The 23719-nt window shown below is 35.0% G+C and overlaps 1 protein-coding gene across 5 annotated transcripts in view; it reads left to right on the top strand.

The window, feature by feature from the left end:
* LOC123546770 (fibronectin type 3 and ankyrin repeat domains 1 protein-like) overlaps positions 1 to 23719 on the top strand; it is a 75007-nt gene that overhangs the window by 47257 nt on the left and 4031 nt on the right. For all 5 annotated transcript variants that reach the window (XM_053551083.1, XM_053551082.1, XM_053551085.1 and 2 more), the window contains 6 exons: positions 4472 to 4553; positions 9510 to 9584; positions 15308 to 15373; positions 16025 to 16239; positions 22244 to 22416; positions 22894 to 22938. In XM_053551083.1, coding sequence (XP_053407058.1) covers positions 4472 to 4553; positions 9510 to 9584; positions 15308 to 15373; positions 16025 to 16239; positions 22244 to 22416; positions 22894 to 22938 — 656 coding nt within the window. The remainder of the gene's footprint in view (positions 1 to 4471; positions 4554 to 9509; positions 9585 to 15307; positions 15374 to 16024; positions 16240 to 22243; positions 22417 to 22893; positions 22939 to 23719) is intronic.

The raw sequence follows: 23719 nt of genomic DNA, 5'->3' as shown, positions 1-23719 counted from the left end.
CAATAAGTTAAAGTTTAATACTTATTACTGCTAGTAACATGTTTTAAATAATATCTCATTTCTGGATATTTTTATGCAAGAAACATTATATATTACTTATGCAAAATCAGTATATGTGACAGGTAATGTGTGTCTAGACAGAATCCTACGCATGGATTGAACTTTATATTTGACATTCTTCTTATAAGCCTTGTTATTATTTGACATTTTCACCAGAACATTGCAAACGTTTGAATGTCTTAAATGTCAGCAGAAAACATTTTTGCTTTGCCAAAAGTCACATTTTTTGCATGTGTACTGTTTTTCATTCAATGAATTTCAATTTCAGAATCATTTCAAAGAATGAAAAATTTTTGAGTTTCAGTCACAGTTATAAAGAATCTTGTTAGAATCTTATACCCTGCTCCCAAACCAAATCTATGAAAATGTTGAAACAAAAACATTTAATTTTGGGGTACATTAATGCAGACCATGAATTATATTGCATAACAGTGATAGGTTATATGTTGTGAACAAACTGCTTACGACAAGAAGTTTTTATCTCCAGGGACATTTGAACTTTGCGGTATTGGAAGTGCAATATTAAGTGCACATAATGAGCTTAACATTTTCACATTGCTTTAAAGGTGGTTAGTCTGATATGTGGCGTACAATAGATTTGTTTACAATTCATCTTCATTGAGCACTTGATATTCATGCAACCAAATCACCTCGATAGCCTAGTGGTTGAGCATCCGCTTTGAGTGCAGGAGGTCGTGGGTTTGATCCCCGGCAAAGATGTGAAAATTGGTACCAGTATCTCTCTTGCTTGGTGCTCGACATTAGTAGGGAAACTGGCCTCCCCTCTCAAACCCTCGTGGCGATGGATTCCATCAGGAATGAGGTGTCGAGAGTGATTAATATAAGTTGTAGAACTTGTTTCACAAGCGGCCTAAAATAAGTTAATATAAACTATTCATGCAACCAAGATATATTGAAAATAAATTAATTCTAAAGCTACAAGCAGTTAAACTTTCCAGTTGCACTCTCCCAGTACCGTATTTTGGTGTGTATAGGTCGCACTTTTTCTACCCATATTGCTGCCTGAAAAAGTTCCTGCGACCTATACGACAGAACATTGCCAACAGTTTTTCTTTTTCGGGCCAATTTTCTGACCGTAGCTCTCGCAAAATTACGTGCATCTGTTACGAACGAACGAAATGGATAAAAAATATCAATATCGGCGGCTTTTCAACCAATAGCGGTTACTTTCAATAAAATATATCGTAAATAACCCATACAGACTATTAAAATTACGAATGACTTTAATTCAAAGATGTTTTTGCAGTCTGAATTACGTTTGTTTCTACTTTCGTTTTACTGGACGCCATTGACATGTACTCCGGGTTGGATAAAATCCGGACAGATCCGTCCTCCATTCCAAACATTGTTTATACTAATTCTTAGCGTATTAAAAAACTTGAAAGATAATTTTTTACTTTTGATTTTTAAATAAAAGAAATAAATCCAAACAGAGATATTTTGTTAATGTTTTTACTCAGAATCAAAAGAACGTGGTTAATTACATGACACAGAAAGGTGTTATAATTGCTGTGCAAACAATTCACACTTAAACTTGCATGATAAGAGAATGTAAACGCAAACCGTCTGCTGCCAATTAGTGTCAAAAAGCCGCTTTTCTTTGATGTAGTCTGTTACGATACTACTGTTGGTACGAAACGGTTGGGAACGAAAATAACACTGTCCGATTTCCACCAATCAGGTTCTGATAATAATTCAGTCCGCGGCATCAATATGGCTGCCGCCATAACTTTTGCCGGTAAATATTAAATATTGCTTGGGAAAAAATCCGAAATTTAACTGCGACTAATACGCTAGAAGTTAAATTTTCCGACCATTTCCAGAGCAAAAATTAGATACGGACTATACATTACCGCGACCTATACACACCAAAATACGGTATATAAGCTACCAAATGTAAGTATTTATAAGGAAATCTGATGGAAATTAAAAGAAATCCACAGTTTATCTGAAGGGGAGGTAATTACAAAGTTTCATAAAAAATTATAAAAACATATTTCTAAAGAGATCCGTAGCTCAATTTAACAGGCTCTTTTTGTTCCTCAAATAAATCAGTATCAGAATATTAACAAGTGTGAAATTTTGTAATATGTTTTTAGCTCATCTGATTTTTTGAAAAAAAATGATGAGTTATTGCCATCACTTGAGCGGTTGTCGGCGTCGGCGTCGGCGTTGCCTGGTTAAGTTTTATGTTTAGGTCAGCTTTTCTCCTAAACTATCAAAGCTATTGCTTTGAAACTTGGAATACTTGTTCACCATCATAAGCTGACCCTGTATAGCAAGAAACATAACTCCATCTTGCTTTTTGCAAGATTTATTGCCCCTTTTGGACTTAGAAAATCAATTTTCTTGGTTAAGTTTTATGTTTAGGTCAGCTTTTATCCTAAACTATCAAAGCTATTGCTTTAAAACTTGCAACACTTGTTCACCATCATAAGCAGACCCTGTACAGCAAGAAACATAACTCTGTCCTGCTTTTTGCAAGATTTATGGCCCCTTTTGGACTTAGAAAATATCAGATTTCTTGGTTAAGTTTTATGTTTAGGTCAACTTTTTTCTCTTAAACTATCAAAGCTATTGCTTTAAAACTTGCAACACTTGTTCACCATCATAAGCTGACCCTGTAGAGCAAGCAGCGTAACTCCATCCTGCTTTTTGCAATAATTATTGCCCCTTTTGGACTTAGAAAATCATTTTCTTGGTTGAGTATTATGTTTAAGTCAACTTTTCTCATAAACTATCAAAGCTATTGCTTTAAAACTTGCAACAGTTTTTCACCATCATAAGTGGACACTGTACATCAAGAAACATAACTCTATCCTGCTTTTTGCAAGAATGATGGCCCTTTTTAGACTTAGAAAATCATGGGTAGGACAATATTTCTATTACACAAAAAAAATCAGATGAGCGTCAGCACCCGCAAGGCGGTGCTCTTGTTTAAATTAGATTTAGCACCTTTAAGCTAGCTAGAAATCCTAATTTAGATAATACACAAAAGCGGCTTCGATTTAGAAATTGATGACGTCAAACTTGTTTTTTCAAACGACCTTAACTTGATCATTATAAATCAGGACAACCCAAAAGTCAATTTATGTAATTTTTTGTCGCAAATACCTGAAATCTTTATACTTATAAAGTTATAAGGAAGTTTATAAGAGCACCATAAAATATCAGTGGTGGTATCTTAGCATAATTTCAATGAAATGCAGGTCAAAGCTCAGTATAATTAAAGTTATTTTTTATGATTTTACAGGTAGTTAGCTATATCTTGACAGAATCTTAAAACTGAAAGGTCATACCTTGTATTAAAAATTTTTGGTCCTATCAGACAAAAAAGGAACACATAGCATTCTCAAATTTCAAGATTTAAGGTTGAAGAAATTGAACTGCTTGAACCAATTTCTATTTAAGATTCATTTATATGGTGAAAGGGTTTTTTAAAAATGAAAACTTGGGTCCAGATATATTTCATTACCGGTAACAAAGTAATTTGTTAGTACGGTAGGTAGAATGGAAGACTTCCAGATGCATCACTTAAAGTGCAATGTGTTAATTGTCTGATAATGAAATATTTAAAAACAAACACGAGTTTGAAAGTATAATTATTATTTGTAGCAGCATGCTGCTCGTGTATGTGTCAGGGAAGCTATTTTTAGCTCATTCATTCATTTTGTACTTTACCATTCCTTTCATGCACTTAATTGTTATTAATTGGTGTTGCTTATAAAATCTATTACTTTTAAAATAATAATCCCCGATTAAGGTATATAATTAGGTTCATAAATATATAACTGTTTGTTAAACCAGATTATAGCATTGTATTGCAGTATTAATCTATTGTTGGTCAGTTCCATTTATAAAGATTAAATGAAGAGGAAATAATCTTGATTGTCTCCAAGAGTTATGTGTCATTGCATCATAAATCTTTACAATGTAATCCCCCCTTTATGAAAATGCTTTAATTTACTATGGGTTTTTATTTGTCTGTATAATACAACACACATATGTTTATCATCAGTATAATGAAGTCAAAATGTTATTTTATTGTTTAAGAAGATCAAGGGATTGTGTGTAAACAAGTTTTTCATATGTAATCTAAGATCTGTCTGAAAAAAAAAAACGGAACTAGGGGTTAATATAACAGATGATCTTATTTATTCTATTTATAGTGTGAATCTGGAGTCATAAAATTTGTCAAATTTTAAGCTGAGATTTCAAGAATTTACTGCAAAAAGTTTGTAACGGATATATTATTGTAAACTGTTAGACAGTGAATTACTGATGTTTAAGACCTTTGCCTCAAAGGAGCCTGTTTGGTAGTATTTTTTGTGTGAAAATTATCATTATATGACAATGAGTAATAACTGTTTATCTGATTCTCACTCCACAGAGGAGCCTATGAATGGAGAACATCTACACAAGGCACTGAACAGACAGGATCTTGAAATGCTGGAAAAAGTTATAGAGAGCGGGTAAGTTTGTTTCAAAAAGAAATAATGTGGTAACTTGACAGCACGTAGGGGCACCAGTGTCCTGTGGACACACATCTAGTCTTAATCAGCTATGTCAGCTTTGCTGAATTTTTATTGATCTGAATTATTGATGACATTTGTATTTTCACTTTGAATGAATATTCAGTGTAACCAAGATTTTATTGGACAGAAACATATCATAAAGTGATCTTGTTAGAAAAGTAGGCCTAGCAGTCAACTTAAAATGAAGTTCATACTCAGTGTTGCACCTATCAAAATGATAATAAGCTTACTTCTTGTCCAGTGGGGATTTACAAAATTACAGTAGTTATTTTTGTTGTGGTTTAGGGGTCAAAAGTAATTTAAGATTTATTGATAAGTATAAAATTAATTGAAATTTTACTTGTTGGTTGGAATTCAGTTTCAATCAGAAGTTAATGAAAAGTAGTAGTAGTCCCCCAATTATGAATAAAAATAGTTTCATAGGATGTCATGTATGAACTTGTAGTTATTATGATTTTCCATGATTTTTGTTAACATTTAGCCAAAAAGCAAGGTAGTATAAAAATTTCCCCAGTGTCTGAAATCCATTACATGTGTAGTATTTTATCCTGCACACCTATTTTGTTATTCCCCGCTGAGGACGGACAGATATAACTTTTGGTGTGGTCCTTCTGTTCAAAATTCCACACATTCGGAGCTATGTAAGATCTAATGAATGGTTTTGAGTATTTCAATAAAACATGGTACAAATGTTCAACTTCTGTAGGGAAAATGCAGACCTGCATGTTTCATTGAGGTTGCTTAACCTTTAGCATGCTAGATAAATTGTCGTCTGCTGGAAATGTCCTCTGCTTAAATTGTAAAGTTCATTCAATTTGCTCCAAAATTGGAAGAAATATTGTCAGAGTAGCAAACAGCTTGGAACCTGATCAGACGCCGATTTAATCGGCGTCTGATCTGGTTCCAAGCTGTTTGCAAAGGCTGTTAAATTCGCCTGCAGCAGGCTAAGGGTTAAGTAAAACAGGTTTTGGTCCTTTGTACTTGTACAGAGATTTCATCCCATCCATCTGGAGCCACATATATATAAGATACGGTTTGGAGTAGCATATTTCAGTAAAGCTTATACTGCTGATATAGGGAAATGTGGTTGAGATTATCCAAGGAACAAAAGTTATGGCTCCATGTTTAATCTGTCCATCCTTCTGTCTTGGTTTGGAGTATTTCAATAAAACATGTTATAGAAAGACAGTGTCTGTTTAGTTACAAGAGTATCTTTTCGTTGATCTCAACCATACTTACGTACATATATCAACAGAATCCAGAACCCATGAGCCCCGGGTTGAGCGGCCTACACCTTAACCAGTCTGATGTATATAAGTTTGATAAAGCTTTACTGTTATGGGTGTATGTTTGTAGGCAGACATATATTTAGATATTTATATATTGTCATACAATTTACAGCTTTTACTAGATCATCTCCAGGATTTTTTTCAGAGACATTTTTTGTTTCTCTACAATTTTACCAATAGTTTCCTTTTCTTCTTCCAGTTATTTTGAATATTACAATAGATATTGATCTGAATATTTTAATAGTAAGACATCCCATAATCCTAGCTTTGTTGTTGACTAGTCACAGAGTTTACCTTTCCGCATCACTCTTCTTGAACAGGACTACTTCCGATTCAGAAATGTACAGAAGTATTAAATATGAATTAATATCTGCATATATATTGATTTTAATGAAGGTGCAGGCTTTTGTCTATATCTAAGCACGGAAATATGAAACTTTAAGAATGTGCAATAAGTGAGGCATCTCTCCAGTATGAATGTTTAAGTTTGATATGCACCAGCATGGCATTTATAGACAAAATAACTTTAAATTGATATGATTACAAACACAAATTCCTTCTTTGCATAAGACTTTTATATAAATAATTTGACTATATTGTAAAGTTTATGTATTTTGATACTAAGATTCAGAAGACATGCAAAGTAACATTTTTAGCTCATTCTGATTTTTGGCTCGACTATATGAAGTATAAGGAGAGCTATCCTACTCGCCCCGGCGTCGGCGTCTTTCCGCGTCCCCACCTTGGTTAAAGTTTTGGTGCACTTTCTCTTTTTTCAACTTATCTCTGTAATTACTTGATGGATTTGATTCAAACTTGAAATACTTATTCCTCATCATCATCCACATCATCTGACATACGGGCCATAACTCTGGCACCAATATTTCATGAATTATCCCCCCTTTTCACTTAGCTTTTCAGGTTAAAGTTTTGATGCACTTTCACTCTATCTCTGTTATTACTGAATAGATTTGATTCAAACTTGAAATAGTTGTTCAACATCATCACCCACATCATATGACACAAGGGGCATAACTCTGGCACCATTTTTTCATGAATTATTCCCCCTTTTTACTTAGAATTTCAGGTTAAAGTTTTGTTGCACTTTCACTCTACCTCTGTTATTACTGAATGGATTTGATTCAAACTTGAAATAGTTGTTCAACATCATCACCCACATCATATGACACAAGGGGCATAACTCTGGCACCATTTTTTCATGAATTATTCTCCCTTTTTACTTAGAATTTCAGGTTAAAGTTTTGTTGCACTTTCACTCTACCTCTGTTATTACTGAATGGATTTGATTCAAACTTAAAATAGTTGTTCAGCATCATCACCTACATCATATGACACAAGGTGCATAACTCTGGCACAATTTTTCTTGAATTATTCCCCTTTTTACTTAGAATTTCAGGTTTAAGTTTTATGCACTTTCACTCTATCTCTGTTATTACTGAATGGATCTGATTCAAACTTAAACAATTGTTCAACATCATTACCCATATCATATGACACAAGGTGCATAACTCTGCGACCAATTTTTCCTGAATTATTCCCCTTTTTACTTAGAATTTCAGGTTTAAGTTTTATGCACTTTCACTCTGTCTCTGTTATTACTGAATGGATTTGATTCAAACTTAAAATAGTTGTTCAACGTCATCACCCACACCATATGATGCAAGGTGCATAACTCTGGCACCAATTTTTCATTAATTATTTCCCCTTTTTACTTAGAATTTTAGGTTAAAGTTTTGATGCACTTTCACTCTGTCTCTGTTATTACTGAATGGATTTGATTCAAACTTAAAATAGTTGTTCAACATCATCACCTACACTATATGACACAAGCTGCATAACTCTGGCACCAATATTTAATGAATTATGCCCCTTTTTGCTTAGGATATACTTATATAGTGTTTTGATACATTTTATCTTTACCTCTCTTATTACTTTAAGTTGATATTTTTGACATAGACTCAGGCTATAGTGCAATATCTTCATCCACAATTGGAGTCATTAAACACTCCAGTGACAGCTCTAGTTTCCTCAGATGTGCCCAGTTTCACTATCCAGCATCGAAATAGTCGAGCGCGCTGTCTCCTGTGACAGCTCTTGTTGAAAAAAAGTCTACCAGGTATTGTCATCACTTGATCTTCGGCATTGGTTAAAAGTTTTGTTTAGGTCCACCTTCTCTCAAAAACTGTAAGTGCTACAGCTTTGAAACTTTGCACAGTTCATAATCATTGATAGGTGAATATGTAAGCCAAAAACAATAACTCTGATTTGCCTTTTGTCAGAAATGTGGCCCGTTTCGTACTTTGAAAATTTGAGTTTCTTGGTTGAAAATTTTGTTTAGGTCAACCTTTCTCAAAAATTATAAGAGCTACAACTTTGAAACTTTGCACACTTGTTTATCATCATTAGGTGACTATGTAGGCCAAGAACAGATCAGAATTTCGCACTCATTAAAACTTGGAGATCTTAAGAGTCAGGTGGTCTCTGTTCACAGCTGGTCTTGGGACAGCTTTGGCTGTAATTTGCAATATTCTTAGTTTAGAGTAAGCCAATATACAAAAAGTATACCACACAATAATTTTTTGTCGAGCCCGCTTGCGGAAGCGAAGACATAGTTGTCCAAATGGCTGTTTGGTGTATGTGCGTGCGTGCGTCCGTCTGTTCATCCGGATTTGTTTGTACGGACCATAACTTTGACATGCATGGAGCAATCTTGTTTATATTTGGCATGAATGTTAACTTCAGTGAAACGGAGTGTCATGCGCAAACCCTAGGTTCCTATCTCAAAGGTCAAGGTCACACTTAGAGGTCAAAGGTCAAATTCAATAATGACTTTGTCTGGAGCATTTCTTCTTCATGCATGGAGGGATTTTGATGTAACATGGCACAATTGTTCACTATCATGAGACGGAGTGTCATGCGCAAGAATCAGGTCCCTACGTGTAAGGTCAAGGTCACACTTAGAGGTCAAAGGATACAAGAATGACAACTTTGTCTGGAGCATTTCTTCTTCATGCATGGAGGGACTTTGATGTAACTTGGCACAAATGTTAACCACCATGAGACGGAGTGTCATGCCCAAGAACCAGGTCCTTAGGTCTAAGGTCAAGGTCACACAGAGGTCAAAGGTTAGATACAAGAATGACTTTGTCCGGAGCATTTCTTCTTCATGCGTAGAGGTATTTTGATGTAACTTGGCACAATTATTCACCATCATGAGATGGAGTGTCATGCGCAAAAGCCTAGAATTACTTCCCTTTGTTGTTACTATAAATAGCTTATATTGTAACTTTTTTTATTACTGGTCTTAGGGAAAAACCAAGACCACTTTTCTGTAGTACAACATGCATGTTACATCCAATTTTGAGGTGTATTTTAACCTATCTCTACTGGTAAGGATTTTTGTGTATTGACTTCAAATTTTTTATTTTTTCTTTAGATTACCTTTGTTGTTGCTACAAATAACTTATATTGTAACTTTTTGCAATCTTTTTTTTTATGTTGCCCGTGGGCATCTAGTTTTGAAGAACTTGTTGCTTAGGAGTGGCTTAAAACATATTAATGCTACTTTTTTGTTATTTTTCAGAGATGTGAAGATAGATGTTCCAGACAAGTATGGATTCTCTCCCTTGATGCAGGCATCGGTAAAGGGTTATGAAAGGTCAGTATTAAAGATTCTTATTAAAAGTTTGAAATCATGACAAAATTGCTTTCAATATTCCAGACTTATCAAGGATATTGTAACTATTAAACAAATCATGTCCCCAAATTCCCTTTTTTTCTTCAGCATGCATACATGCTGGTTAGGAACCAGTTTGTGGACAAAGTTGTATGTCTTTTGCTCATTATTTACACATCATTGAACACAATTGAAACTGAACCGCATAAACTTCAGCTCATATTGCAACAGAAAAATGTCACCACTCCCACCTAAAGACATACAGTTTATTAATGTGGTAAATTTCTCCAAACAGTAAACCAGTTACCAGACAAATATTTCACCATTGATAGTAATTTTGAGGAAGAAAAACATAATGACTGATATATTTTTATGATTTCTTCAATCTTTCCAACAATACATATAAGCAGTAACAAAAGCAATAGAAGTCAACTCCCCATAAGTTAAATTTTGTGTTACACTTGATAAAAAGTTAAAATTGTTATGCATGCAATGCTTCTATGGAAGTTTATTTTGTAAACACAGGTGATTTATAGTAAATACTTACTTGTGGAAAAGAGTGTCCTTGTTTATCCCCCAGCAAAAGGCGAAGGGGATATTAGAAATGCTCTCCGTCCTTCCGTCCGCAACGATCTTTGTCCGGAGCATAACTCCAAAAGTACTGAAGGGATTTTCTTCAAACTTCATACACTGATAGAACACATTGGGAGGAAGTTCATTGTGCAAGAACAATAACTCTACCTTGCCTATTTTTTGAGTTATTCCCCTTTATCTTATTTTCTTAAAAAAATGTCCGGAGCAGAACTCCAAAAGTACGGGAGGGTTTTTCTTCAAACTTCATAACACTGATAGAATCCATTGGGGAAGTGCAGTCTGCAAGAAAAATAACTCTACCTTGCCTATTTTTGAGTTATTTCCCTTATCTTATTTTTTCTTAAAAAAATTTTTTCCGGAGCATAACTCCAAAAGTACTTTAGGGATTTTCTTAAAACTTCATACACTGATAGAACACATTGGGAGGAAGTGCAGTGTGCAAGAACAATAACTCTACCTTGCCTATTTTTTGAGTTATTCCCCTTTATCATATTTTCTTAAAAAAAAATTGTCTGGGCATTTCTTTCTTCATGCATAGAGGGATTTTGATATAACTTGGGACAATGTTCACCCCACGAGACGGAGTGTCGTGCGCAAGTCCTGGTCTCTAGGTCTAAGGTCAAGGTCACACTTAGAGGCCAAGGTCGATAAAAGAATGACTTTGCCCGAAGCATTTCTTCTTCATGCATGGAGGGATTTTGATGTAACTGGCACAATTATACACCATCATGGAACGAAGTGTCATGTGCAGTTCCCTTCTTTAGAATTACTTCCCTTTGTTGTTACTTTAAATAGCTTTTATTGTAACTTTTCATTACTAGTCATAGGGAAAAATCAGGACCACTTTTCTGTAGTACAACATGCATGGCTACTTTCCAGTTTGAGTGTATTTTGACCAATCCTACCTGGTAAAAAATTTTGTGTGGACTTACATTTTTTTTTTTTTTTTTTTTTTTTTTTAAATTAACTTCCCTTAGTTGTTACTAAAAGTAACTTATATTGTAAAAATTTTTAAAATTTGACCGTAGGAATAAAAAAAGACCACTTTTCTGGGGTTTACAACATAGATGTTACTTTCCAATTTTAGGTGTATTTTTAAGGTATCTCTACCTGGTTAAAGAGTTTTTTTGTGGACTTAGAAAAACAAAAGACTTACAATGATTACTAAACAAACCACAAAATTAAAATTCCATTTGCAAATACAGCTGCTAGAGTAAAGAAATTTGCTGTGACGGGCGTATATTGTGACATTCTGGCACTCTTGTTCCCTGTTAGCTTTCCATTCCTTCTTTTTACAGTAGCCATATAGAAAAACATCATAGCTATACTGTTCAAAAAATTAACAAAATTTAGCAGTAAACCACCTCACCACTGACTTATTCTTTCTTCCACATCTTTAAAACCCCTGATGCGGACCACAACTAAACGGTTCTTCAAAGCTTTCCCCAAAATTAATACTTTCAGACACTAACTTGCCAGGAACTTTAGCCTTCAATTATAATATACCCGATGGGGGGATTAGCCGTGTCTAACATGGCTCTTGTACATATAAAAACACACATCCCAATGATTGGGATTAAACTGTTTTATAAATAAATTGGTTATTTTTACCTGCCTGGTCTGAAATCTGTTTCTAAACCAGCATAGCCTAAACTTAGTAAGCTTAAGCAGCCAGTCAAGCTGGTTAAGCCAGGTGACTACTTTTGACAAGATCTGTTAGAACAAGAAGTCAGTTTAAGAAGTTAGTTGACTGGCTGCTTGAGGCAAGTGGACGCTTAATACAGGAGGACTGTAAGGCAGGTTCAACTGTATAATCATACTGAATTTCTACTGACATTGTATTATCATTTCTGAGTTGGTTTCAATGTTATTGAGACGATACACAACATTAGCTGAAATATCTGATAATTATACAGGTAATATTTGTACCCCCTAACAACAAAGTTGTAAGGGGGGTGTATACTGGTTTCCGGTTGTCTGTCCGTCTGTCTGTCCGTAGACACAATCTTGTGCGCACCATCTCTCCTAATCCCTTTGACACAATTTAATGAAACTTCACACAAGTGATCAGTAACAACAGTAGTTGTGCATGGGGCATGTTAGGTTCTTTCAGAAAAAAATTGCAGAGTAAGGACTTTGTTTTTTGTTACAAACTATTTTTACATAGAACCAATCTTGTGCGCACCATCTCTCCTCATCCCTTGAAAAAATTTAAGGAAACTTCACACAAGTGATCAGTAAAAAGAGTAGTTGTGCATGGGGCATGTTAGGTTCTTTCAGAAAAAAAATTTCCCAGAGTTAGGGGGGACTTTGTTTTTTGTTACTATACTTTTATACATAGACACAGTTTTGTGCACCCCATCTCTCCTCATCCCCTTGACACAATTAATGAAATTTCCCACAAAGTGATCAGAAAACAACATTATTTGTGCATGGGGCATGTTAGGTTCTTTCAACAAAAAAAATTGCAGAGTTATGGGACTTTGTTTCTTGTTAACATACTTGTACATACAGTCTGCATATGCATCTTGTGCGCGCCTAAATCTCCGAACCCCTGCACACAATTTAATGAAACTTCACACAAGTGATAAAGTACCAACCCTAGTTGGGGCATGGGCATGTTACGTTTTTTAGATAAATATTCGGCATATTATGGGGACTTTGTTTTTTTGTTACTATACTGTATAATTATATACAGTCTATATACATACAGTCCACATAATTATGCAATCTTGTGTGCGTCAAATTGCAATGTACTGTGTCAGACAGTGCATGCGGGGGGTACATTCATCACCTTTAGTGATAGCTCTAGTTTCATTTGGTTTCCTTAAGAGTTTGTCCAAGCAGTATATTCTGTTCTTTTAATAGAGTATATATTCTGTTTATTCCTTATGGCTCCCACCACACAGTGGTGTGGAAGATATATTGATTTACTCCAGTCTGTGTGTATTTGTGTCTGTGTGTCTGTCACAAAGCTTGTCCGCACTCCAAGTCGAACATTTCACGTCCGATCTTCACCAAACTTGAACAAAATATATTTGCCAATAAGTGCTCAGCCAAGTTCGATAACTAGCCAGATCGGCCCAGGCACTTTTGAATTATGGCCCTTGAATTACCAAAAAAAAAAAAAACACTCAGATTTCGTGTGCATTTTTGACCTTAAACCGGTGTCTATACTACTTTTAAAAGTAGTATAGGGGTCCTTTTGGTGTCAAAAAAACGCATGCACATGTTCTCTAAGTAAACAGTATATAAAGACTGACTTACTATTTAGATGATTAGGCAGTTGTGGGAGACATGCACTTTTCTCAAAAGCATCTCTAGTTTTATTTGGTTGTAGATAAAATATAATCAGTATGTACATTGAAAACAAAGGGGGATAACTTGATTACAACTTTTCAATGTATGCTAAATTGCACATAGACAGAAGTTCAACCTAGAGTTTATGTATACAAGATGGGCGAAATATTTCCCAATAATAGAATTTCTTCAAATTTTGGATATTGAAGGACAATCATCTAAAAAACAAAGATATGCAATAAAAGTCATAGGTCACCAGTATTGAAAAAGAGTTATTATTATTATTATTATTTACCAGATTTTTATAGTGCTCTTTTCATCCATAAAATAAACGTTCAAAAGCGCTGTACAAACACATATCACAGAATGATATGGACATACAATACAACACAAAATATATCAACAATAAAAGGTATTTAGCCTGAATCAGATTTTACTCTACATTTAAATTGTACTACATATTATAAATAATAAACAACAGTTAATAGTTTCTATTGCAAAGTCATATACAGCTTGTTTTCCAGTGCAAAGTTAGTTTCAATAGACCTTAAAGAAAAGGTGTGTTTTTAACGATTTTTTGAAAGCATCCAAACTTTTAGCGTCTCTAATGGTAGCCAGAAGAGCATTCCATAACTTCGGTGCAGCTGATGAAAATCTATGATCACCGTACCTCACAGTTTTGCTTTTTGGAACAACTACTTGTTTCGAGTTGTTCTTGGATCTCAAATTTCTTGCTGGCTTATAGAGTTCTAGCAAGTCTTTAACATAGATCAGTGATTGGTCATGCAATGCTTTGTATGTGTGAACTAGAATCTTAAAGTCCACTCTGTGAGTAACTGGTATCCAATGCAGTTCTTTTAAGACCGGTGTAATGTGATCATAACACGAGTTATCTGCCCTTGAAAATGGCATTTTTGGCCCATCTCATATACAGAAACTCTAGCATATGCCTTTAAGGTAGTTCTGCACATTTGATAAACCGGAAGTGACGGCGTGACGTCATTTATCCGGAAAACATAGAATAAAGCCTGGGTTCGGCATGCAGAAATAAAAATCATTTTATGATCGAATTAAATGAAACCTGTGAGTAAATTTATTACAGTGGCACTGTTGCTATATTTCTAAAGTCAAAATATGGTATTAAAACATTATGATATGTTAAAAAATTCAAAATAATGTCTTAAAATTTGTGTGAAATGTCCGGTTCACTTTAATCATGATCAGATATCTCAAAACCAAGGATGTGGACCTATATATTTTATTTCACCAAATTATAGGCCATGTGCTTTTTTGCAACTGTGAGAAGTTTCATTAAAATCTACATTATAGAAAGAATTCTATTCGCGAAAATGTTAAGAAAGTTATGACTTTCCCATAGACTCCCATTATGATATATTGCATGAGGTCCAAATTTTTCTGATCAGTCTAGCAAAAAATCAAGCACACGACCCTGTCATGTTTATTTGCTGAATTTTGTAGGTATATTCTGAAGCTTTGAAAAATCAGAGTTTAATCAACTTCTACATTGTAAAACAAAATTCAATCCAAACATGCAGAAGTACCTTAAGTGATTTCAGCTGTACTACTAATGAATGTATACTAAAGTAAAGCATGAATCACACATGAGCAAAATGCACACGTTATCAAATGAAACTACTTGATTACCACATTTTGAAATTAATGGGACAAAGAGTTGACCAGTCTATAGATGTACTGTGACAGTTTACAGAAAAAGCTGAAAAACACAATGACAACAGAAAGAAAAAAAAATGAATTAATAAATAATACAGTTTATTTTTCTTTTATTACAGTTGTGTGGAGATCTTGTTAAAACATGGTGCTGATGTACATCTACGAAATGATGCAGGGAAAACAGCGTAAGTGATAATATGAGCCGCACCATGAGAAAACCAACATAGAGCATTTGCGACCAGCATAGATCCAGACCAGCCTGTGCATCCGCACTGTCTGGTCAGGATCCATGCTGTTTGCTTTCAAAGCCTATTGCAGTTAGAGAAACCTGACCTGACTGCCCAGATGTGCAGGCTGGTCTGGAACCATGTTGGTCGCCAATACACTATGTTGGCTTTCTCATGGTGCGGCTCATATAAGGATATTTATACGTTGATTTACTGTCATTATTTCAATATCATTTATATAAAAGGGAACTATTTTAACACTGGGACTTCTTATCTAAAAGCACTCAAGTTTGTTTCTGTATGAAATTCATTTTGTGCTGTTTGACGAAAGATAAAAATTTGATGAAAACAGTGTATGGTAAGAAATGAAGTAGCATACACAAACACATGCTAGGCTTGAACTTTCCTTTGTCAGAGACATGCATTTTCTATGGTCTTAAAATAGAAATTTTGGCAGTTTCACCTGCAGATTTGACTGCAAACAAACCGCCAGTTTTCTGAGAATTGCACCAACTGACGTATACTGCCTAAATAAATTTTTTGGGTGGATAACATGTTAAGAATAGCAAAAATGTTGAAAGACTATATTGTATACATATTTTTTGACAGATTGATGCTGGCATGCTTTGCTGGACAGTTGGAATGTGTTAAGATTTTAAGAAAAAACGGGGCGAAATACGATGACTTTGACCGAGGTGGATCAGCTCCTATACATTGGGCAGTTGATGGAGGGAATGTGAAGCTACTTGATTGGATGATAGAAGATGGAGCAGACGTCAATCTCAGAGATATGAACTCGGGTTGGACACCACTAATAAGATGTGGTAAGAATGGTTCCTATTTTTTGGGGGGCAATGCCCCCAGATTTAACAAACCGTCTTTCAATTTTCTTGTGGAGCTTATGACCAAACTGACAACACACAGAAAACAAGTTCCAAAGTATTTACCAAACATAACTTTCATATTGCATTTTGCAATTATATTTTCGATCCGGATATGATTAAATAGATCTACACATTTTATATCAACAACAGTATGTGAAGAAAACTAAACGGGAATTATAAATATAAATTATAATAGATCTTCGCGTAAGAATAATAAAGCGCTTGATTTGATCACGTGATCGATTCTGAAACCGACAAAACGTTTTGATCAGTGACCTATTCTGAAATCCAATAACTATTTCAATACGCTAAAAAAAAAATGTGTTAAATGATTCTGCGTGAAAATAGCTGCAACGCCACTGATAAGCCGATCGATTATTGATTTTTTCATCGCCGTGCCTCGACACTGTTGTGTATGTGTATTATGGAGAAACTTTATCAGTTTGCGGCGATCATTTACCGTTTATCAGTAGGCGAATCTTTTAAATATCCCGGCAACATCCTATAGATCCCGATTCGCAATCTGTTAAAATATCTTTTCTGTGCAGGTGTTATTTCTGAAATATTACTTCAGAAAATAGAGTGCTGAAATGAAATACTTTTCGCATGTCTAAGAAAATATTTCCAAGAGATATGTTATTTATAAAAATTAGTATTATATAAAAGAAGATAATAATAATAAAAATAAAATAAAGAAAACAGTGGTTTACTTGAAATAGAATAGGTAGAAAAAAATCATTACTTATTCGTCAGTTTGAATTTATGACTTATTTGGTTGGGGGTGAGGGGGGAATTAATTTGACAGTTTGATTTTTTGTAATTATTATCTAATCAGTAGATTTTTTCTCTCGTTCGAATTCGTAAAACCAACTATGAACAGATTAGTTCTGTCTCCAGGTGTCAGATTGTGTTCTTTTTATAAAGAAAGGACTTACGAGACTGAGCAATGTTTGAATAAAGTTGGAGCAAAGCGTTTTATTCACAAAATTCTGGAGACTGCCTCGGTAGCGTAGTGGTAGGGCACCCACTTCGAGTCATACCAAAGACATAAAAAAATGGTATGAGTAGCTTCCTCACTTGGCGCTCAGCATTAAGAGGATAGTGCTAGGACTGGTCAGCCCGGTGTCAGTATAATGTGACTGGGTGGGGTATCATGTCACGTGTTTACGGCTTGATATTCCAATGAGGCAGCACTATAAAGTTGGGCATTGTGCTCACTACTACAAGTAGACACAGTCGTTTATATGACTGAAAAATTGTTGAAAAAGATGTTAAACTCGAACAGACACATACACAAAATTCTGAATATTGTTGTTTGGAAGCTCCTTTTTGATTTAGTTGGTCATGTTGGCAAGGTTACTATTGAAGATTTAATAGTTAATTTGATTTGACTTACTGTCAGCTGACCTATGAAGTTATCTTTCTTACCTTTGAAACTCTGTTTTTATACGCCTGTTTGAAAAACGGGAAGTATTATGAGAACGCCCCTGGCGGCCAGGCGGGTGGCGTCGACAGACTTTGTCCAGAGCATTATCTTCTTCATGCATGGAAGGATTTTGATGAAACTTGGCACAATTGTTCACCATCATGAGACGGAGTGTCGTGCGCAAGAACCAGGTCCCTAGGTCTAAGGTCAAGGTCACACTTAGAGGTCAAAGGATACAAGAATGAAAACTTTGTCCTGAGCATTTCTTCTTCATGCATGGAGGGATTTTGATATAACTTGGTAAAAATGTTCACCACCACAAGACGGAGTGTCATGCGCAAGAACCAGGTCCCTATGTCTAAGGTCAAGGTCACACTTAGAAGCCAAAGGTCAGATACAAGAATGACTTTGTCCGGAGCATTTCATCTTCATGCATTTTGATGAAACTTGGCACAATTGTACACCATCATAAGGCGGAGTGTCATGCGCATGTCCCTTCTTTAGAATTGCTTCCCTTTGTTGGTAGCTTATATTGTAACTTTTTCATTACTAGTCGTAGGGAAAAATCGAGACCACTTTTCTGTAGTACAATATGCATGTTACATCCAATTTTGAGCTGTATCTTGACCTATCTCTACCTGGTAAGAATTTTTATGTGGACTAACAATTTTTGGAGTGGGGGGGGGGTGGGATTTTTTTTTTTTAAGATTTGCTTCCCTTAGTTGTTACTATAAATAACATATATAGTTACTTCTTTATAATTGACCGTAGGGAAAAAACACATTTCTGTGGTGCAACATAGATGTTACTTTCAAATTTAAGGTGTATTTTAAGGTGTCTCTACCTGGTAAGAAGTTTTTTGTGGACAAAAGAATTACAATAATTACTAAACAACCACAAAATTAAAATTCCATTTGCAAATACAGGTGCTAGTGTAAAGAAATTTGCTGTGACGGGCGTATATTGTGACATTCTGGCACTCTTGATAAAGGTGACATCTTGTGGAAATGACACACAGCTTCAGTCTATGATGTTATTTCAAAATAATTTTCCTTACCTTTGAAACTCTCTTTCGGAAGGTGACATCTTGAGGAAGTCTCACACTACTTCTATGATGATAAAAAAATGTTTCTTACCTTCGAAACTATGTTATTATTTATGGGGGATTAATTTTGATGGATTTCGTTGTTGGGCTCTATCTGTGATCCTTGTTCATTTAATCTTTTAAAATTTGAAAAACCATAAATTTTTGTCCCTACAAAATGCCTGAAATAGCGTTTTTGGCCAAACAGTAAAATGAAAAGATTCAACAGTAATAAATGAGCCGCACCATGAGAAAACCAACATAGTACGTCTGCGCTTCTGCGCAGTCTGGTCAGGATCCATGCTGTTTGCTTCCAAAGCCTATTGCAAACTGAGAAACCGTTAGCGAACAGCTAACAGACTGTACAGATGCTGGTTGCAAATGCACTATGTTGGTTTTCTCATGGGGCGGCTCAGTATGTCATTTTGAAACACACACTTTTAGTATGATTTGTGATCTGATTGGAGGATTGTGATGCAAACTTCACATGTTAATACAGCAAACAAGTCCAAGTTGTTTGAACCCTTGACTTTGAACAAAATGAACTTAAGTAGATCTGATATTGATTTTTCTTTCACCACTGTACTTGATAAAGATTGGCAAGTGATCTTGTGCAATTTGAAGAGGCATTAGGTATACTTCATAGAACTGATAAAATTCATCCGAGGCTTTGTTACTGTATTTGGCAACAAAGAATTTTAGAGTCTAAGAGAAGAATTATGGACCAGTTTTATAGATCTTCAAGAAGATCAGAGGTTTGGAAATTGGTAGCCTGGTTTATAAATTGTAACCTGTATTGCTATTTTAAGATCAAAACCACAAATTTACGTCCAAATTGGATAGAAAATCATAGACGTTACTTTTTGCTGAATAGATAAAAATGGTCATATTTTGCGGGTAACATCTTTTTTGATGGAACTAATAGGTAATCTTTCATTTCATCAGTTCCGTACCTGTGGATATTAAACTGACACTAGTTACTGAAACCCTTCACACTTTTACAAAGATAGTACTAAGCAGTAGCGTGTAATTGTATTGCATGTAAATACCCTGTTAAGCCTATTTAGCTCATCTGATTTTTTGAAAAAAAAATGATGAGTTATTGTCATCACTTGAGTGGTTGTTGGCGTAGGCGTCTGCGTCGGCGTTGCCTGGTTAAGTTTTATGTTTAGGTCAGCTTTTCTCCTAAACTATCAAAGCTATTGCTTTGAAACTTGGAATACTTGTTCACCATCATAAGCTGACCCTGTATAGCAAGAAACATAACTCCATCTTGCTTTTTGCAAGATTTATGGCCCCTTTTGGACTTAGAAAAATCAGATTTCTTGGTTTAAGTTTTATGTTTAGGTCAACTTTCTCCTAAACTATCAAAGCTATTGCTTTGAAATTGGATATACTTGTTCACCATCATAAGCAGACCCTGTACACAAGAAACATAAACCCATCTTGCTTTTTGCAAGATTTATTGCCCCTTTTGGACTTAGAAAATCAGTTTTCTGGTTAAGTTTTATGTTTAGGTAGCTTTTATCCTAAACTATCAAAGCTATTGCTTTAAAACTTTCAAACACTTGTTTGCCATCATAAGTTGACCCTGTACAGCAAGAAACATAACTCCATCCTGCTTTTTTCAAGATTTATGGCCCCTTTTGGACTTAGAAAATATCAGATTTCTTGGTTAAGTTTTATGTTTTAGGGGCACTTTTTCTCTTAAACTATCAAACTATTGCTTTTGAACTTGCAACACTTGTTCACCATCATAAGCTGACCCTGTACAGCAAGCAAAATAACTCCATCCTGCTTTTTGCAATAATTATTGCCCCTTTGGACTTAGAAAATCATTTTTCTTGGTTGAGTATTATGTTAAATCAACTTTCTCATAAACTATCAAAGCTATTGCTTTAAAACTTGCAACAGTTTTTTACCATCATAAGTTTGGACACTGTACATCAAGAAACATAACTCTATCCTGCTTTTTGCAAGAATGATGGCCCTTTTTAGACTTAGAAAATCATGGGTAGGACAATATTTCTATTACACAAAAAAAATCAGATGAGCATCAGCACCCGCAAGGCAGTGCTCTGGTTTTACCAACAGTAATAGCCTTGTGACAGCTTTAGTTCGAAATTGTTGTCACTACTTTTTCTACAAAACAGAACTTTAAAATTTTGCCACAGCTATGAGATACTGCTTGTTTCTGCTGGAAGTCATATCTTATACAATGTTTTCCAATTGCTGTCTGCCTAGTACAAAACTTATGTCTGGCTTTAATGAAACTATGTGAATATATTGTACAATGTTTAGATTGCCTTAAGGTGGTTGTTTTCTTGAATATTTATCACCTAAGTGCACTTGAGTTCTTACAGTAAATTGGTAAATAGAAATCTGCGGAAGTAGATCTTTGTACCAGTTTGCATTCTCAAGAGAGATTTCCCTTTTATTGAAAACACTAGGATACTGTCATCAAACAAGAAAATTCTCTTTGAAAACTGTACCACTTTCTTATCTTAAGAAAGGACAGAGGAATATCCAGTTGTCTTGTGCATGTTGTACTACTTTTTATTCATCAAATATTTACCTGTCAATTACAATTTATTTGATATGTCTTGATTTATACTTCTGAGACCAGATTATTTAATTGAAAGGATGCAGGATTAAATCTCCTGTGTTTTCACGTTTCAACGAGTCTGTATTGTGTTTGACTGGTAAATGTTTATAAATTTTCTACCATTTAAACAAAACATTCAAACATTTTTATACCATATTATTCTGACAGTGTTACTGAAAAAGAACCAAAATGAAAAAAAAAGCAAAAAAAAGAAAAACGAAACGTCATTCACTTACAAACTTCTTCAAATGAAATCACACAAGGCCATTTCCACAAATGAGCCGTGCCATGAGAAAACCAACATAGTGGGTATGCGACCAGCAAGGATCCAGACCAGCCTGCGCATCCGCGCAGTCTGGTCAGGATCCATGCTGTTCGCCAACGGTTTCTCTAATTGTAATTGGCTTTGAAAGCGAACAGCATGGATCCTGACCAGACTGCGCGGATGCGCAGGCTGGTCTGGATCCTTGCTGGTCGCAAACCCACTATGTTGGTTTTCTCATGGCACGGCTCAAATGCTGAATTGGTTCAGTCTGCTTTCAGTAAATTTGGAATCTGAAGTATACTAGTAGCTAAAACTGGTAAAGAGTACATATAGAGACAAAGTTTAAATTTCTCCTGTCTATCACCGGTGTTATGGTACATTTGTTATTTCGGGTTGGCTGATATTTTCGCTGGAGGAAATATTAGCGAATATTTCCACCTCGCTAACTTAACAACCACTTATACAGTAGTACAGTAGTTAGTATCAGATTTTGTAACATAGGCTGTCAAAGTAAACATACTGGTATATTGTTTTCATTAGTAATGGATATACATATATTTTCAGCATCCGTAACTGGTCATCGAGACATTGGACTTTCACTCTTACAGAACAGTGCAGATATTAACGCCCAGGACAAGGATGGCAAAACTGCTCTAATGCTCTCAATATTAAATGGTCACCAGGCTCTACTGGAAGTATTACTGAAAAAGAACGCAGATATTAAATTGAAAAATGAGGTAAAATGGAACATTTACATTTGTAAAACTACTTTTTAACCTTTGTTGCATGGTTCGATTAGGTCTTAGATTAATCCGGGGTGATTAGAAATTAAAGTTTAATTTTGATTATAAAGTCATTTATATGACATGCTGTTATGACCTCAAAATACTGAAGGAACAAAATTTTGCATAAAAATAACATCAGAAGTAGATCTTGATGAACAAAAGGAATTCTGGTACATTTATCTTTGAAATAAGAAATCCATTAATTGATGTGCCCTTGAAATACTGGTAGCATTTTTGGCCAAATTAAGGAAATTTAGTGCCAACTAAATTAAAGGAATTGGCAGTATTTCTGAATTTTTTCTTGACAAAATGTGTATCTTTGTTTCAGACTTTACAATTACAGCCTTTGTGTTTTAACATACATTTTTGATATATCCTTAACATAAATAGGTAACCTTTATTCTTTATTCTTGCTTCTTTTTATTTCAGTATGGAAAAACAGCATACGACATGGCAATATCTGTAGAAAAACGGGTAAGAAAATATATTTGTATTTCAGAAAGATGGAGGAAAAAGTTTCGAAAATCTATAACAATCTGGTAACAAATACTTGACGAAAAAACATTTTGTTGGCTCACCTTTGCTGTACCTCAGTGGCCGAGTGGTTATGGTTGCTGACTTCAGACCACTTGCCCCTCACCAATGTGGGTTCAAACCTCACTTAGGGCGCCAAATTCTTCATGTGAGGAAGCCATCCAGCTGGCTTACGAAAGATCGGTGGTTCTACCCAGGTGCCTGCCCATGATGAAATAATGCACGGAGGGGCACCTGGGGTCTTCCTCCACTATCAAAGCTGCCATTTATGACTAAGAATTGTTAAACCCAACCAAAACAAAACAAAAGCACACCTTTGCTTCTGTATAGCTTTCAAAATATTCTAAAAAAAGATATATAAGAACATATTGGGTGTGAATGATTAAGTTATTCATTACTAATATGAAAACAATTTCTATATCTCATCAGTATTTCTAATTCTTATATGACTGACAATGCTTTAATCATCATAACTATATATCATGTTGATGTCAAGTCGACATGATATTTAGCGCCATGTACACATCGAGAAGTAGCGCTTTCAAAATTTATCAAATATTTTACTTAAAAACATGTTTAAAACAAAATGTCACATAGCATAACTGTCTTAATTAATTTTCACACGCACGGAGTTGGTTATTAGCTGTGCTGAATAATTTGCCAAGTAATGGAACTATTCCACAAGAGGTATTGCCATTTTTGGTCCTGGCGGTATAAACAC

Source organism: Mercenaria mercenaria, chromosome 9 (genome assembly GCF_021730395.1).
Source record: "Mercenaria mercenaria strain notata chromosome 9, MADL_Memer_1, whole genome shotgun sequence".
NCBI classification, from domain to species: domain Eukaryota; kingdom Metazoa; phylum Mollusca; class Bivalvia; order Venerida; family Veneridae; genus Mercenaria; species Mercenaria mercenaria.
Note: the sequence above shows the minus strand (reverse complement) of the source record. Positions and strands in the feature narration are given on the sequence as shown.